General features: G+C 43.6%; 1 protein-coding gene across 1 annotated transcript in view; it reads left to right on the top strand.

Moving 5' to 3' along the window:
• The window catches only part of CACNA1A (calcium voltage-gated channel subunit alpha1 A), a 266,456-nt gene that overhangs the window by 75,843 nt on the left and 174,694 nt on the right, over positions 1 to 15,919 (top strand). The window contains exon 4 of the mRNA XM_066593712.1: positions 15,075 to 15,166. Coding sequence (XP_066449809.1) covers positions 15,075 to 15,166 — 92 coding nt within the window. The remainder of the gene's footprint in view (positions 1 to 15,074; positions 15,167 to 15,919) is intronic.

Genomic DNA, 15,919 nt, shown 5'->3' with positions numbered 1-15,919 from the left:
TCTTGTCCCGGCTGTGGCATTCTGGGAAGTCAGTGCACCTGGGAATACATCCTATCTCTTTCCCTACAGCTGCTAGATTTGACTTTTCTTATTGTATCAGATGATGATGAACTGAATACAGTTTTATCAAACACGCCACCGGCTTTTCATCTATGTTTATTAACTCAGGGTGGGGGAGGGGTGCCGATTCTCTATAAATCATGGAGAGATAAAAATGGAATAGAGGTTGGACGCTGTATGTCATAGTCAATAAAATCTGTTCTGTAAAGCCATTTTCTAAATTAAGTTATGTCATTTGTACATGTATTTCTCCTCCAGTTAGAAAGCGTAGCAGCATAACACAGAGCCAGCAGCACTGCCCATCTAAAGAGCTGATTAGCAGCTACATGGGAGGGGGCCGGTAGGCGGGGTCTTTCTTGAAATGTGTTACATAGCTCCTGACCCCTGTATAAACATAGAACGTATTTATTAATGGGATTGCGCCAGAAATCTGCAGCAAAAAAGTTGTAACTTTGGCACAGTGTTTTCTTCTGCAAAAAAATGCAACCTTTTAGTTTTTACCCCAGTCTTTAAATAATAAATGGGTGAGGCTTAGAAGCAGGGGGACATGGGGGCTGTGGCTGGTCACATTTACTATCGTTTATGCCAGAAAACTGGCATAAATTACAGCTGAACTCACACCAGCTCATCACATAACTGGTGTAGATTTCGTCCTCCGGTGCACCTGTGGATGTGCCACATGGTCCCTGACGGAATACCCCTTTGAGGCAATGCATAGGATTAAATATGGTTGCTAATGGGTTTAGCATTGATGAGTTTAAGGGGCATCTGGAAATTCCATGTATCGCATAATCTTGATGTTTTGAGTGGAATTCTCCATTAAATTGCTATGGTTCCACTTTATGTTTGTGACAGCGGCACATGAAGGGATTGTCTACTTTAGAAATCCTATTTCCAACTCTTCTATTAGGGAATTGATGAAGGGGTCCTCTATTCACATCCTCATTGTAACAGAGTGGAACAAATAAGTACAGAATCATATAAATGTTAAGTAGTATTTCCATAGCGGTATATGTAAAGTCCCACACAGCTACAGAAAACGAATGCATCACATACAGAGACTTCTATCAGCATCTCGTCCATCAGTTAAGCCTTCAATCTTGAGTTTAATCCTTATGTAAATAATGTTATGTAGGAAGCCACCCGTACGCCCCTCCATTTTTCAGGACTGTAGTTTTCTAAGCAGGTAGTATTCACCATATTTTCGATCTGTGTACTATAAGGCGCTCTGGACGCCGTCCACTTTAGGGCAATGACTTCCTCAAGGATACCTAGCAGGCACAACTCAGGAGTGTATATTCCAACACATCCGAAACTAGACCTACAATTCTTCCCAAAATGCTGCTACCTTGGGGCAGCCCCAAATGAAATACATAAAATCTGTTCAGGGCACATATGATGGCCCGCGTGTGGCAACAGTCCCATATAGAACAACCCAGTTGGGGTTAGCACTTATGGAATATATGCAATTGAATCACTTTGTTATTGGCCATAGGTGATATATGAAGATGAGATTCCATCGCTTCTTGTCTGTTTCTTCCGTGAGCTGTTGGAGCTCTGACTCCACTTATCAATGGCAACTAGGGATGCTAGAGCCAGTAAATAATACATAAATAAGCCCTCTGGGACCCTGGCCTCTCAATATACCTATTGATGAGAAGACAGAGATAGGCTAGTGATCCCGGACTGACTGCTCAGCGGCTGTCCAGCATCCTTCAGTGAAGAGTGGTTACATAGAGCTCCATTACTCAGGTGCTTTTAGATGGAATGATTATCGTTCCAAAAACCATTCAAACAAGCAAAACTGAACAGTAATGGTTCCTTCTAAACGCGAGCCAATGACCGTTCATTATATGCAGGCATAAAAATCATTGTTGGCCTGTTCACTAATCGTTCTGTCTAAACCGACCTCGTTTAGTCCTTCTCATTCGCTTATACAGTGAATGTGAATGACTGAACAATTCTGAATGATTTCTCATTTGAATGAGCCAACGATGATGCTGTCTGTCTAAACAGGCTGCACGAGTGAACGGCCTATCGATGACGTCCCTCGCTCATTCAAACGATTAATCGGCTGGTCTAAAAGGACCGCTATGCTTAATTTCCCCTCTGGTGGCGCAGCAGAGAAATTGAACAGTTACTGCCAGGTTGCCCCACAAATTACAGTTGATCATTGGGGGTCCCAGCAGTGAGACACTGTGATCATTTTATAATCAGGGGGCCCTTCAATCAGGTGGAGATTCACCAAATTGGAGTAAGGCCGTATTTAAATGGCGATATTTACACGGGAGATGTTTCCACAGCAGAAAATCTGCATTATAAACTGTGTCAATTTTAGCAAGAAAAACCGTGTTAAAATCCGTTGGCGTACATCTGCAACATAATTCACCCCTTCAATTCAAAGGGTGAAATGTGCACCAAATTCTGTACTATGTAAACGTACCCAAAAGGAGTTGTTCAACCATTTAAAATACAAAATGCTTAGAATTCTTGAAAATAATAAATGAAGTAATATTCACTTTAACTACCCCCCCCCTCCCCCCCACTTCCCCGCTACTCCAGATCTGATGCTTTCTGGCACCCCCTGCTGGTCTTTGTAATTCCTAGTCCCTGTTGATGTGGACATAAGACTGCTTTACCCAATCACTGTACACAAAGGTGACCTGCTACAGCCACTGATTGGCTACTGGTCACATGTCTGTATCAACAAAGCCATGGACGGCCAGTACAGTCCCATGTCCTTGTTAACAGAGTCCAGGAAGTGCGGAAACCAACAGATGACTCCGGAAAGCATCAGACCAGAAGTACTGGGGGATCAGTAAGGTGAGTATTACTACTTTTATTATTTTAAAGTAGTTGTCCGATTAAACAAAATTCTAACCAAATGGCTTAAAAAAATAAAACGCTACTTACCCTCCTCAGCCCTGGCGATCCAACGCTGCAGCACCATGATTCTCCCCTCTCTGTGCAAAACAGGTGACCACTGCCTGCTAATCAGAGGCCCTAGTGTCGTTGTTCTGAACTCCTGGCATCATAGCGCCCAGGATGTGAGCACTGATGCCAGGAGAATGGGCCTGTGATTGGCAGACAGCGGTCACCTCACTTCTGCTGTCAACAGAGACAAGGAGAAATTGTGGGCTGGATCGCTGGGGCGGAGGACAGGTAAGTACCATTTGCTTATTTGCTTTGCTGTTTTAAGACATTTGGATCTAATTTTAAGTTAGGTTTTAACAAGCACAACGCTCCTTTAAAGCATTATCAGCATTTTTTTTAAGGGCCCATTGCCTGTCACACTCTGGAGGTCTCCTCTGTGTATTCCAGCCACTTACTTGCAGTGCAGGCCCTGTCTGATACTTATTAGTCACCATCTTGAGGCTGGGATTTTTTACTTGCGGTTTTACATCTATCTCACGATACTTCAGCACAGCATTAGCTGAGGCTATACTATTTTTGCTTGTTGGGGGACAGTTTAATTATCATTACCTTCTATAATCACCTAAATGAACTACAGAGCATAGATATACAGTCAAGAAGATGAGCTGTGATCTCCTCTATTATAGCTGTATAACAGGATCTAAGTGATCATCATCAGTCACTGTGATAGGACAGTTTGTGTGTCCCTCCAGGCAGTTTCTGTGTTGGGTACAGCATAACACAAACTGTAAAATTGATTTCGTTTGAGAACACATACCCCCAAGTAGATCTGAGCTGGTGAGAATTGAGATCACATGACCATCTGAGGACAGAGAAGCCAGGAGTTTCAGATAGAAAGAAATAACTAACCAAGGTAACACTAGCTCAATCACATATACTGGGGGATAGCTACATAATGAGTGAAAACAAACACTGGAGTGGCCCTTTAAGTTTTAAGTGGCAGGACAACCTTTTTAAATATCAGATGAAGCAGAATATCAAGATATCTTTTATCATTATTACACTAGTGCCTATCGTAGCAAAAGATCTTTTTTTTTTTACCTATAATGGGTGCGTGTCGAAATTCACCTATTTTTAGACAAAGGGCACCTAGAAAAAATACAGTACACCCCATTAATTTGTCAGATTACAACTGTAGACTGTATGAAGCACTAAGAAGTGCATTCTGTATACACAAAATACATGAGCTAGGAGAAATTAAACCCAGATTTCTGAAACATTATGAAACAAAACAAAAATTGTTTTATTTTATCTTAACCCTTTCCAATCCACTGTCTGACCTCTGAAGACATTATGATTTAAGGCTGTACAGCTCTGATGTTGGAAGACGTCCGTCGGGGTTCCCTTACTGTATATTGCCAGCCTCTCTCCTGTCGGAGCCTATCCAACGTGTCACCTCATGCAGTACTGGCTTTAGCCAGCATATAGCGCCATTATATAACGGCAGAAAAAGAGTAAGCCCCCTAGGAAAACCAGAATGCAAATTGGATTGGAAAGGGTTAATGTTATTTTGAAGGGCAGACTGCGCCCCATGGATTACCTAGGAATCGGACATCATCTTACAAGTATATATGTGTATCTACTACCATCAGAGCACGTTGTGAGCCATATATAGAAGCTTCATCCCCCGGACCGCACTGATGTTAAATGTGCTTCTCCCCCTTTAAATAAGACAAATGTGAGGAAGCCGCAGACACCTATTTGGGGTATCTGTCTGACATCCTAAGTCATTCATAAAACCTGCATGTCTCCACCCGCCTCTGTCCTCCACGCTTGCTGAGGAGATTGGAGGATGGGAGAGAGCATTCTGTTCCCAGCAAGATGGTATCAATGAACGGTGGTTTGTCGCCAAGGTAACAAGACGAAAGGTAGTCGTGGAAACCGTGTGAATGAGGCATGGCTAGTTGCCATGGTAACCTTCTGAATGGGGATAGACCCAGCGCTGAGTGACACCTCTGCCGCTCCCAAAAATATTACCATAAATCCATAATTTATGGATTTTAGGATAGGATATTAATAGTGCAGGAGAAGGACTTTCCTGAGCAGCGGGAATCAGAGCATAGCTGTAACCTAGGACAGTGGGATGAGGGACATGGACTGATGGACGGAGACCGCTGCACAGATGCATGGCTTGTTTGTTTTCTTTGCATTTCCTCCCTTTTCCTCTTGTCACTTTAAAGGGGTTGGTTGACCCATGAAGACAACGCTTGTTCATACGATATACTATGGCATATGGACCACATATAGGGTTGTTCCCATTTGTAACCCCCCTCACTATCCAGAATGCATACAGACACTCTATGAGACAGGATCTGGTGGACACAAGCTAACCTTGTATTGTATGGATAACCATTCATCTGAATGACCGCCATGTTGTTGCCTGCCTGCCTGTAGTTTCCCCTAAATCTGCGGTTTGCCAGGGGTGCTGGGAGCAGGACCCACACCCTTTAATGGCACCACATTCTGCTAAAGTTCAAGTGCCCTCCAGGGGTGTAATGAGTACACTTGGGGCCACCAAGCACAACTGTTGGCCTGATGTTCCCTTTACATCAAACATTTTTGATTATTTTGCTCTTCACTTTGTCCCATGTCCTTTCCTGCTTTCCTCTACCTCCCAATGATAGGCATACATTCTCTCACTCTTGCCTGCTATCATCCACAGCTATCACTGGTCCTCACCTCTGACTGGAGATAAGCCCCCTGAGTTGTAGGGCCCCTTAGTAGTCACCATGCTTGATACCTGAGTAGTTATGCCAATAGTATGTATTTAGTCTATAAGAGGTACTGTCAATATGCCAATGACCAAAACGCCACTGGGAATTAGGGAGCGTTCCCACAGCGTTTTTCACCACACTGTGCGATTCCCTCTAGGGGTTTCATCACATCTGCCAAAAACAGCACTGTGATAGAACCACATGAAACAGTCATTAATGAAGCAGCCACCACTTTGGTGTCCATTGGTTTACATTATAATTGGAGTATTGAACAGCCTACTAAACTACTCTATTCTGTCCTAAAAATATAATGGAAATGAATGGAAGCCCTGTGAAACGGACGTCAAAGTGGTGTCTGTGTCCCTAATGACAGTGAATGTTCCTGGGCTCCAGTCACAGTGCTGTTCTGCGACGGAACCCCCAGTCAGAATCCCCCAGTGTAGTGAAAAACACTATGGGGACGCTCCCTTACTCCAAGCATATAGCATGCGATGGAAGAACTGTTCAAGTCTAGATGTGCCCAGTTTTTTGTACCTGCAAAGTGGAAAAGGTTGAGTGACCAACTAGAGACCGCTGTACATCATGAAACAGAACGGTCCGGTTTTATGGATAAGGTGCTTAAAGAAAATCCTGGACACCATGATGTTTTTTTCTAGACAATTAGATCCAAAGTTCTGTGTTGACTTATTTCCTAACATCTCTCTAGCTGTCTGAGCTATTTTTTTGACACACAGCTCCAAATCCCCTGTATAGACACTGAATATTTTTTTCATTCATCGTGTAGCTAGCCCCCCAGTATATATTAATCAGCTAGTGTTACCTTGTTTAGTTATGCCTTTCTATCTGAACAATTCCTTTTAGTCAAGTCATGTGATCTCCTGGTGTTTCCCCCTGAGAATGCTATACTTTATCACTACTAGAACCTCCTGTGGATGGGCTGTACCACACATGCTGTTCTCAGGGGGACAGACACTCACATACCTGCTAAGGAGTAGAGGCTCTGGTTTACACAGTTTTAGTGAAGAAGATGATAGTTCAGCCTCCTGACTGTATACTTATTGTCTTTAGCTTATTTAGGTGAATTTAGAGGTTAATGATATTTACATTGTCCACCCAGCAGGCAGAAATGGTATCAGCGCAGCATTAGCTAGAGACTGTGCATCATGGGATTGATGTAAAAGTAAAACTAATATCAAGTTTGTGTCTAATAAGCATCAGATAGAAGGTTGCACTGCATAAAAGACAATATACAGGAGACCTCAAGAGTGTGACAGGCTCTCTGGATGTGATTATTGCAGGAGGAATATATCACTGTGTGATGGAATGATGGGGCGCTGGATGTGATTATTGTGGGTGAAAATGGTGAAACTGCGGTAGCGATTATTGCAAGGTGGAGGCTAGTGAAACTCTTGATTAGACCCCTGGGGAATATGGTGGTAGTGAAGCTCTGGATGTGATTACTTCAGGGGAGGGGATGGTTAAGCTTTGGATGTGAGTATTGCAGGAAGGATAGGAATGGTGAACCTCCGCATGCAATTATTTGGGAGATTGAATAGTGAAACTCCGAATCTAATTATTTTGGGGGAGGGGATAGTGAAGCTATGGATGTGATGATTGAGAGGGTGGAGGGTGGGTAGTAAAGTCTTGATTTGATTGCTGAGGGCTTATTCCCACGAGAGTATATAGGCCGGCGTTTTCATGGTCGGCCGATATACGCTTACATCTAAGCAGTCCCCCCCTTCCCTCACCCTCACTAGCTCTCTGCCTCTCTCCTCCCCTCCGAGCAGTTTGCAATGGGAGTGGGCAGGATGGGGCGGAGCTAAGCTCCCACCTACTCCCCGCCCCTTGTCCATAGCCAGCAATTGAAGTGGGCGGGGCAGAAGGAAGCTTAGCTCCCCCCCGCCCTACCCACTCCCATTGCAAATGTTGGACTGGAGGAGAGAGGCAGAGAGCCAGTAAGGTGGAGGGAAGGGGGGGGGGACTGTTTAGATGGAAGCATATAACGGCCGGCCATGAAAACACTGGCCAATATACGCTCGTGGGCTGTAGGATGGTGAAGCCCTGGATGTGATTACTGCAGGCAGAATGGTGAAGTTCGGGGTGTGATTACATTTATTGGTTGGGGGAGTGATTTAATATCGGTTTCTCATTTGGGGTCTAATATAAGAGTTTGATAGCTGGATTAATTGTGGGGTCTGACATCTGGGGTGTTTTGTATATGACTTATTTTTAGCTTTTTTTTAATAAATGATCTAATTACAGAATTACACCAGATCCAGACATGCAAATTTGTCTGAATTTTGCACTGTAAATCTGCAGCAATTTGTAGTGCAATACGACTGGATAGGAACAAAATCCACATGTAATACATAAGATATTGCAGCAGACTCATTAAAGTTACAATATTTGCGACACTTTTCCTTTAATCCTAATTTTTTTACCAATGGTTAACCAGTGTTAAAAAGGTTTGGGAACACTGCTTCATGCACACAGCCATATTACATACGAATGCATGAGCCGATGCTGTACCAATAAGTGCCTTTGATTGAAGTGTTTCTACTTATGCAGTGCCATAAGATTGTATCGTATGGTGGTACTATGATGCCTCATGGACCCTTACTTGGATATTGTATTGATTGTGAGAGTCAGTATATATTACAGACAACTGTTATCTAAAGCTGCACTCCCATTCTTGCAGGCTGTTTAGCTCAAATCTCCAGAATCCCCCTTTTTATTCAGTAATCTCACATATTGGGCCTGCTCTACAGATTTGCATTTTCTGGAGGGTGTAATCGGTATGCTATATTGCACTATACCACAATCTGAGAAAGGAAAGGGTGAAATAAGTAGTGGTGAGCAGAAAATTATAGAGGATCAGCTTAGTTATTGTGTCTGTAGGCTAACTGTACAATGATAGCTAGAAGTGAATGTACACTGTGAATCTGAGTATTTGAATGTTTGGAATCTTTACAGACAGGGTTAAGAAGTGAAGTTGTATGTGGGTCATACAGCGTGTCGGAGGCACATAAATAGATCTGTACCCAGGAATACTGATGATGCAGGAATAATGGCATATCTTTGGAATGGTAACATCCAGCCCTGAACAATTTAAACTATTCTCACCATACTATATAATACCAGAATATTATACAGCAAAGTACAAAGATCTACACGGGGTCTTCGTTCATTATTCCAGGGCAGTAATCAACTTGAAGCACATTCACACATGCCAGTCTTTTCCAAGGAAAAATATTGACGACCCCAAAGTAAAATCTAAATGGTTCCCTTTCCCCTGTGCTGTGGCCAATCGATAGACAGGACAATTCAATCCTACTTAATGTGCTGTATATCTAGAGAAGAGAGGTGGTGGGTGAATGAGGAAGGAGGATTAGTCATACCCACAAATCTGCTTCTTTAAAGTATAGTGGTAAGCAAAGCTTTCTATAATGTTCTGCCAGAGCAATTCTTTCTTAAAGGGGTTGTCTCATTACAGATATTAATAGCAAACTGCAACAATGAGCCATTAGTGTCTGATTGGTGGGGCTTGATATCTGTTGCACCTGCTACTTTCCCAACCTCTTCAGCCTTGGGGCCCCCCTGGAAAAAAACCTCACCTTAGTGAAACCCTAGCAAATACTTTTTTTACAAAAAAATGAATAAAAACATCTCACTGCTTCTGTATAATCACATCCAGAGCTTTATTATCCATCCTCTTCATAGTATAATCACATTCGGGGCTTCACCATCCCTCCCCACCACAGTGTAATCACATCCAGAGCTTCAATATCTCTTTCGGCTACAGTATAATCACATTCAGAGCATCACTCCCCCCACAGTATAATCGCATCCAGAGCATCACTATCCTTCCCTGCTAACATTATAATCACCATCACTCCTAGCCACATCACTCCTAGTGTAATCACATCCAGAACATCACCTTACATCCCCTCCACAGTGTAATCGCAACCAGAACATCACCTTACATCCCCTCCACGGTGTAATCACATCCAGAACTTCACCATCCCTCCCCACCATTGTATAATCACATCTAGAGCATCACTATCTCTTCCGGCTACAGTATAATCACATTCAGAGCATCAACATCCCCTCCCCCTCCACAGTATAATCACATCTGGAGCATCACTATGCCTTCCTGCTATAATATAATCACCATCCCTACTAGCCACAGTGTAATCACATCCAGAGTTTCACTATCCCTCCCCACATCGTATAATCACATCCAGAACATCGCCATCTCTTCTAGCTACAGTATAATCACATCCCTCCCCTCCACAGTATAATCACATCAAGCTTTGCTATCACTTCATACCAAAGTATAATCATATCCATAGCTTCACTATTCCTCCCCACCACAATATAATCACATCAAGAGCGTCACCACCCCTCGCCTCCACGGTATAATCACATCTACAGTTTCACTATCACTCCCCACCACAGTATAATCATATACATAACTTCACCATCGCTCCCCACCATTGTATAATCACATCCAGAGCATCACCATCTTTTCCAGCTACAGTATAATCATGTCCAGAGCATCACACCCAGAGCTTCACTATCCCTCCCCTCCACAGTATAATCACATCTAGAGCTTCACCATCCCTCCTCTCCACAGTATAATCACATCTGGAGCATCACATCCCTCCCTTCCACAGTATGATCACATCCAGAGCTTTACCATCGCTCCCCTCCACAGTATAATCACATCCAGAGCTTCACCACCCCTCCCCTTTATGGTATAATCACATCAAGAGTTTCACCATCCCTTCCCGCTACAGTACTATCACATCCAGAGCATCACTATCCCTCCCCTCCACAGTATTATCAAATCCAGAGCATTACCATCCCTCCCCTCCACAGTATAATCACATCCAGGGCATCACTATCCCTCCCTGCTACCTTATAATCACCATCTCTCCTGGCCACAGTGTAATCACATCCAGAGTTTCACTATTCACATCAAGCGTTTCACCATCTCTTCCCGCTACAGTACTGTCACATCCAGAACATCACCATCCATCCCCTCCACGGTGTATTCACATCTAGAACTTCTCCATCCTTCCCCATTATTGAATAATCACAGTATAAATACATCAAGAACATAACATTCATAAGTGCAAGAGGGAAAGCAATGTTCCGCTCTCCCTCCTTACTTTAGCGGCTCCCAACCACATCAGATACATCAAGCTCCGCGCCCACTTATCAGACAGGATAACAGAGTATAACCACATCCAGAGCTTCACCATCACTCTCCCCCACCGTATAATCACATCTGGAGCATCACTATCCCTCCCTGCTATAATATAATCACCATCCTTCCTGGCCACAGTGTAATCACATCAAGAGTTTCACCATCCCTCCCCACTACAGTACTATCACATCCAGAGCATCACTATCCATCCCCTCCAGAGTATATTCACATCCAGAACTTCACCATCCCTCCTGATCATTGTATAATCACATCCAGAGTATCACCATCTCTTCCGGCTACAAAATAATCACATCCAAAGCATCACCATCCCTCTCCTCCACAGTATAATCCCATCCAGAGCTTCACTATCCCTCCCCACCGCAGTATACTCACATTCAGAACTTCAACATCCCTCCCCATCATTGTATAATCACATCCAGAGCATTACCATCTATTCCCACCAAAGTATAATCACATCCAGAGCATCATTATCCCTTCTCGCCACAGTATAATCACATTTAGAGCATCAACACCCATCCCTGCCACAGTATAATCATATCCAGAGTAACATCCCCCCTCTCCACTACAATATAATTACATCTAGAGCTTTGCTATCCATCCCCACAACAGTATAATCACATCCAGGACTTCACTATCCCTCTCCGCCACATTATAATCACATTTATGACTCAACCTCCTCCCCCCTGCAATAATCACATTCATAAGTGCAAGAAGGGAAGCAATGTTCCACTCTCCCCTCTAACTTTAGTGGCTACCAGCCACATCAGCTACACTAAGTTCTGCCCCTCCTGTCACACAAGAGAACCGAGTCGCAAGATCCTGGCCGTGCATCAGAAACAGGTGCATGACAGGGAATTTAGACACATGAAGTACTAGAAGAATATGAATGTTAGTCAGTGCAGTTTGTGTGAAGAACCGTAACCTGCTGGAACAAGTTTGAATGTTCTCAGCACCTGCAGGCACACTATAAAAAGCCTGTGAATTGTGCCATCAGAGGAAGCACAGGGAATGTACAGAAGGTATAGGTGCTGCTGGAGAAGTTCAACAGGCACCAGAGACGCTGGTGCTGTAGAGGGTGCAACGCTCTGCAGAACAGCTGCAGGAGAGAGAGACTGGAAACCAGGATACGAGGGGGGCTGTTGTGTGAGCACAGATGGCATTGGACTTGAAGACTTTCTGCTGCCTGGAACCATCTGAGAGAGAAAGATCATGCTGCGCACCAACCTGGAGGGGATCAGGACTGCATCAAGGTTTTGGGAAACCATAGTAGAGGAATGTTCCTGACTCCAGATTAGCCAGAACTGGTCGAAGTCAGTATACCCACGCAACATACGTAAGTGAGGTCAGCCTCAAATTGACTGTAGATGTGCAAAACGTAAGGGGAATAGCAAAAAAGACAAACAGTTGTTATTTTGTGCTCTGAAAAGAGTATTAATAATCCTAGGATTTAGTTAGCCATAGTTAATGGTAGAAAATCTACTGTAAAAGGTCAACTGTTCTCTTGTTGTTTTAACCTTGCTCATTTTTGTTTATTTGTTAGCTAATAAAATTTGCATATTTTTGTAACTCCATCTACTTTATCCTATTCTGAATCTGCATTGAGATACCACCATCTGCGACATCCTGGCTGCATTCACAGCATTACTCTCCCCATTGGTCTTATTCTAGGCACCCCTCTGGCAAGCAGCATGGGCGATAATTAGAATGCAGTGTGTCTACTAGAGATTTAGATTACTAGCCTGGAGTATTGTGACACTCTAGGCAGTTTTTAATTGCACTCTGCTAGAATAGTTAGTAGGTCTACCCAAAGTCAATAGATGTCTGCACAGTGTATGGACAGATTCCAAGAATGGTAACTTAATTTTCAATCACTAGTAATATTTGATGTTGCTGTTTGTGGTATATTGTTTAAGGGTTAGACTCTTTTAACCCTTTCCAATCCAATTTGTATCCTGGTTTTCCTAGGGGACTTATTCTTTTTCTGCCGTTATACAACGGCGCTATCTGCTGGCTAAAGCCAGTACTGCATGATGTGACACGTTGGATAGGCTCTAACAGCAGAGAGGCTGGCAATATACAGTAAGAGAACCCCGACGGATGTCTTCCAACATCGGAGCTGTACAGCCTTAAATCATAATGTCTTTAGACATCAGACAGTGGATTGGAAAGGGTTAAACATCTAGTAACTGACACGGTACTATTCTTTTCTGCAGTAGAGTAACAGACTGAACACTCTATAATACTATACAACGAAATAGAACTAGCCATTTTTTATATTAGCCAGATTCTGGACTATATCAACCATAAACTGGACTATATAATGATGCTGAGTAAAGGGGAATTTCCCCTAGAACACTAAATCCTACTTGATTTCATTGAGCAGCCTGCAGTCATTGCTGTATAAGACAGAGAAGCTTCCCTGAACTGATATATGTTCCCGGAGGGTGAGTGTATGCTGACTCATCTCTCTACTGCACAGAAGCCAGAGCTAAATGACTCTGACCCTTATGCCATTTTTGTTAATCATCCTAAAACACTTAACCCTTTCAGAATGTGTTCAAATATGTTATAGGCTAAAATCTTGTAATATTAAATACTCTACAGGGGTAAGAGTGCTGAATTTCTGTAATGAAACTTTACAGGGGTAAAAGAAGCTCGGGAGAGAGGATACTGTATTAAGCTGTTACATCAGTAATAAGAAACTCAGGAGCCGGGTTACTGTGATAAGATGTTACAGGGGTAATAAGAGGCTTAGGAGCCGGGTTACTGTAATAAGATGTTACTGGGGTAATAAGAGGCTCAGGAGCCGGGTTACTGTAATAAGATGTTACTGGGGTAATAAGAGGCTCAGGAGCAGGGTTACTGTAATAAGATGTTACAGGGGTAATAAGAGGCTCAGGAGCTGGGTTACTGTGATAAGATGTTACAGGGTAATAAGAGGCTTAGGAGCCGCGTTACTGTGATAAGATGTTACAGGGATAATAAGAGGCTCAGGAGCCGGGTTACTGTAATAAGATGTTACAGGGGCGATAAGAGGCTCAGGAGCCGGGTTACTGTAATAAGATGTTACAGGGGCAATAAGAGGCTCAGGAGCCGGGTTACTGTAAAAAGATGTTACAGGGGTAATAAGAGGCTCAGGAGCCGCTTTACTGTAATAAGATGTTACAGGGGTAATAAGAGGCTCAGGAGCCGGGTTACTGTAATAAGATGTTACAGGGGCAATAAGAGGCTCAGGAGCCGGGTTACTGTAATAAGATGTTACAGGGGTAATAAGAGGCTCAGGAGCCGGGTTACTGTAATAAGAGGTTACAGGGGTAATAAGAGGCTCAGGAGCCGGGTTACTGTAATAAGAGGTTACAGGGGTAATAAGAGGCTCAGGAGGCGGGTTACTGTAATAAGAGGTTACAGGGGTAATAAGAGGCTCAGGAGCCGGGTTACTGTAATAAGAGGTTACAGGGGTAATAAGAGGCTCAGGAGCCGGGTTACTGTAATAATATGTTATAGGATATTAAGAGGACCAGGACTCTAGTTACTGTAATGAGATGTCACAGTGAAATAAGAAGATCAGGAGTGACGTTGCTGTTATAAGATATTACGGGGGGTAATAAGAGGATCTCTCCCTTCCTGTGGTAACTACTGACCTGTGTGCCCCTGCAAGTAAACATGGCAGTGGCACTCAGATCCTTACATGCTCCCCCCCCCCCCTCTCACCACAATCTGTTCAATGTATGGGCCACACGTGACAAATAGCAAGTATCAGGCAACCCACTTATTGGGTACTTGGGCAACCCACAGACTGTGAGTGAGCCAGTGTAAAGAAATTTGTGTTTGCATGCAGTGGCGCTCGGGTCAGTGGACGTTGGAGGAAGGGAATTTACAAAAATGTTATACTTCAAAGCCTTCCAATTCTTCAAGAACAAGGGGGAGGGGCTAAACAAGAAAAAAGCACAGAAAACCACTTTTAATGGTACACATTGAAAAGAGATAAGAATGCTGGTATCCTAGATTACATGGCCAGTTTGTGCATGTTTCAGTCCTTTACTGCTCCTAAGTATGTGACTGCTGTTTGTTCGTTAATGCACATTAAATGACTCTGAAGTGATGTAGTAATGATATGTAATCTCTGCCTGCAGAATTATAGCATCTACTGGTCCAGAGTTTGATCTACGGACTCTTCGGGCTGTTCGTGTGCTGAGACCCCTGAAGCTGGTGTCTGGAATTCCAAGTACGTCAACTGCATTTTTCATTTTGGACATAATTGGATTAGTGTTTTATCACAGTTCTCTCTTGATCCGCTGTTACTTTATCACATGGGTTGAACTTAAACATGCCAACTGTTCCATCTCTTGGGATACTACCCTATGAAGTCCGAACCCAAGGTGGCATAGTTTATGCAAATATGCATAGAAAGAGGCATTTCATAGCCATTTTAAGGGTGCTCCTGGTTGGAGTATGAGGTGGAGCTGAACATACCCCACAATTTGGGATTTAAAAGTTTAGAGGTATGTGGCTTCAGAATGTTTCTTTCGTGGCGTATATAGAAGAGATGGGGCCCCATAGCAAAGACTTAAAGGGGTTGTCCCGCGAAAGCAAGTGGGGTTATACACTTCTGTATGGCCATATTAATGCACTTTGTAATATACATCGTGCATTAATTATGAGCCATACAGAAGTTATTCACTTACCTGCTCAGTTGCTGGCGTCCCCGTCGCCATGGTGCCGTCTAATTTCAGCGTCTAATCGCCCGATTAGACGCGCTTGCGCAGTCCGGTCTTCTCCCTGGTGAATGGGGCCGCTCGTGCCGGAGAGCTGGTCCTCGTAGCTCCGCCCCGTCACGTGTGCCAATTTCAGCCAATCAGGAGGCTGGAATCGGCAATGGACCGCACAGAACCCACGGTGCACCATGGGAGAAGACCCGCGGTGCATCGTGGGTGAAGATCCCGGCGGCCATCTTGCTAAGGTAAGAAAGAAGTCGCCG

This window comes from Eleutherodactylus coqui, chromosome 2 (genome assembly GCF_035609145.1).
Source record: "Eleutherodactylus coqui strain aEleCoq1 chromosome 2, aEleCoq1.hap1, whole genome shotgun sequence".
NCBI lineage: Eukaryota > Metazoa > Chordata > Amphibia > Anura > Eleutherodactylidae > Eleutherodactylus > Eleutherodactylus coqui.
The sequence above is the reverse complement of the archived record's forward strand: the minus strand, read 5'-3'. Positions and strand labels throughout refer to the sequence as shown.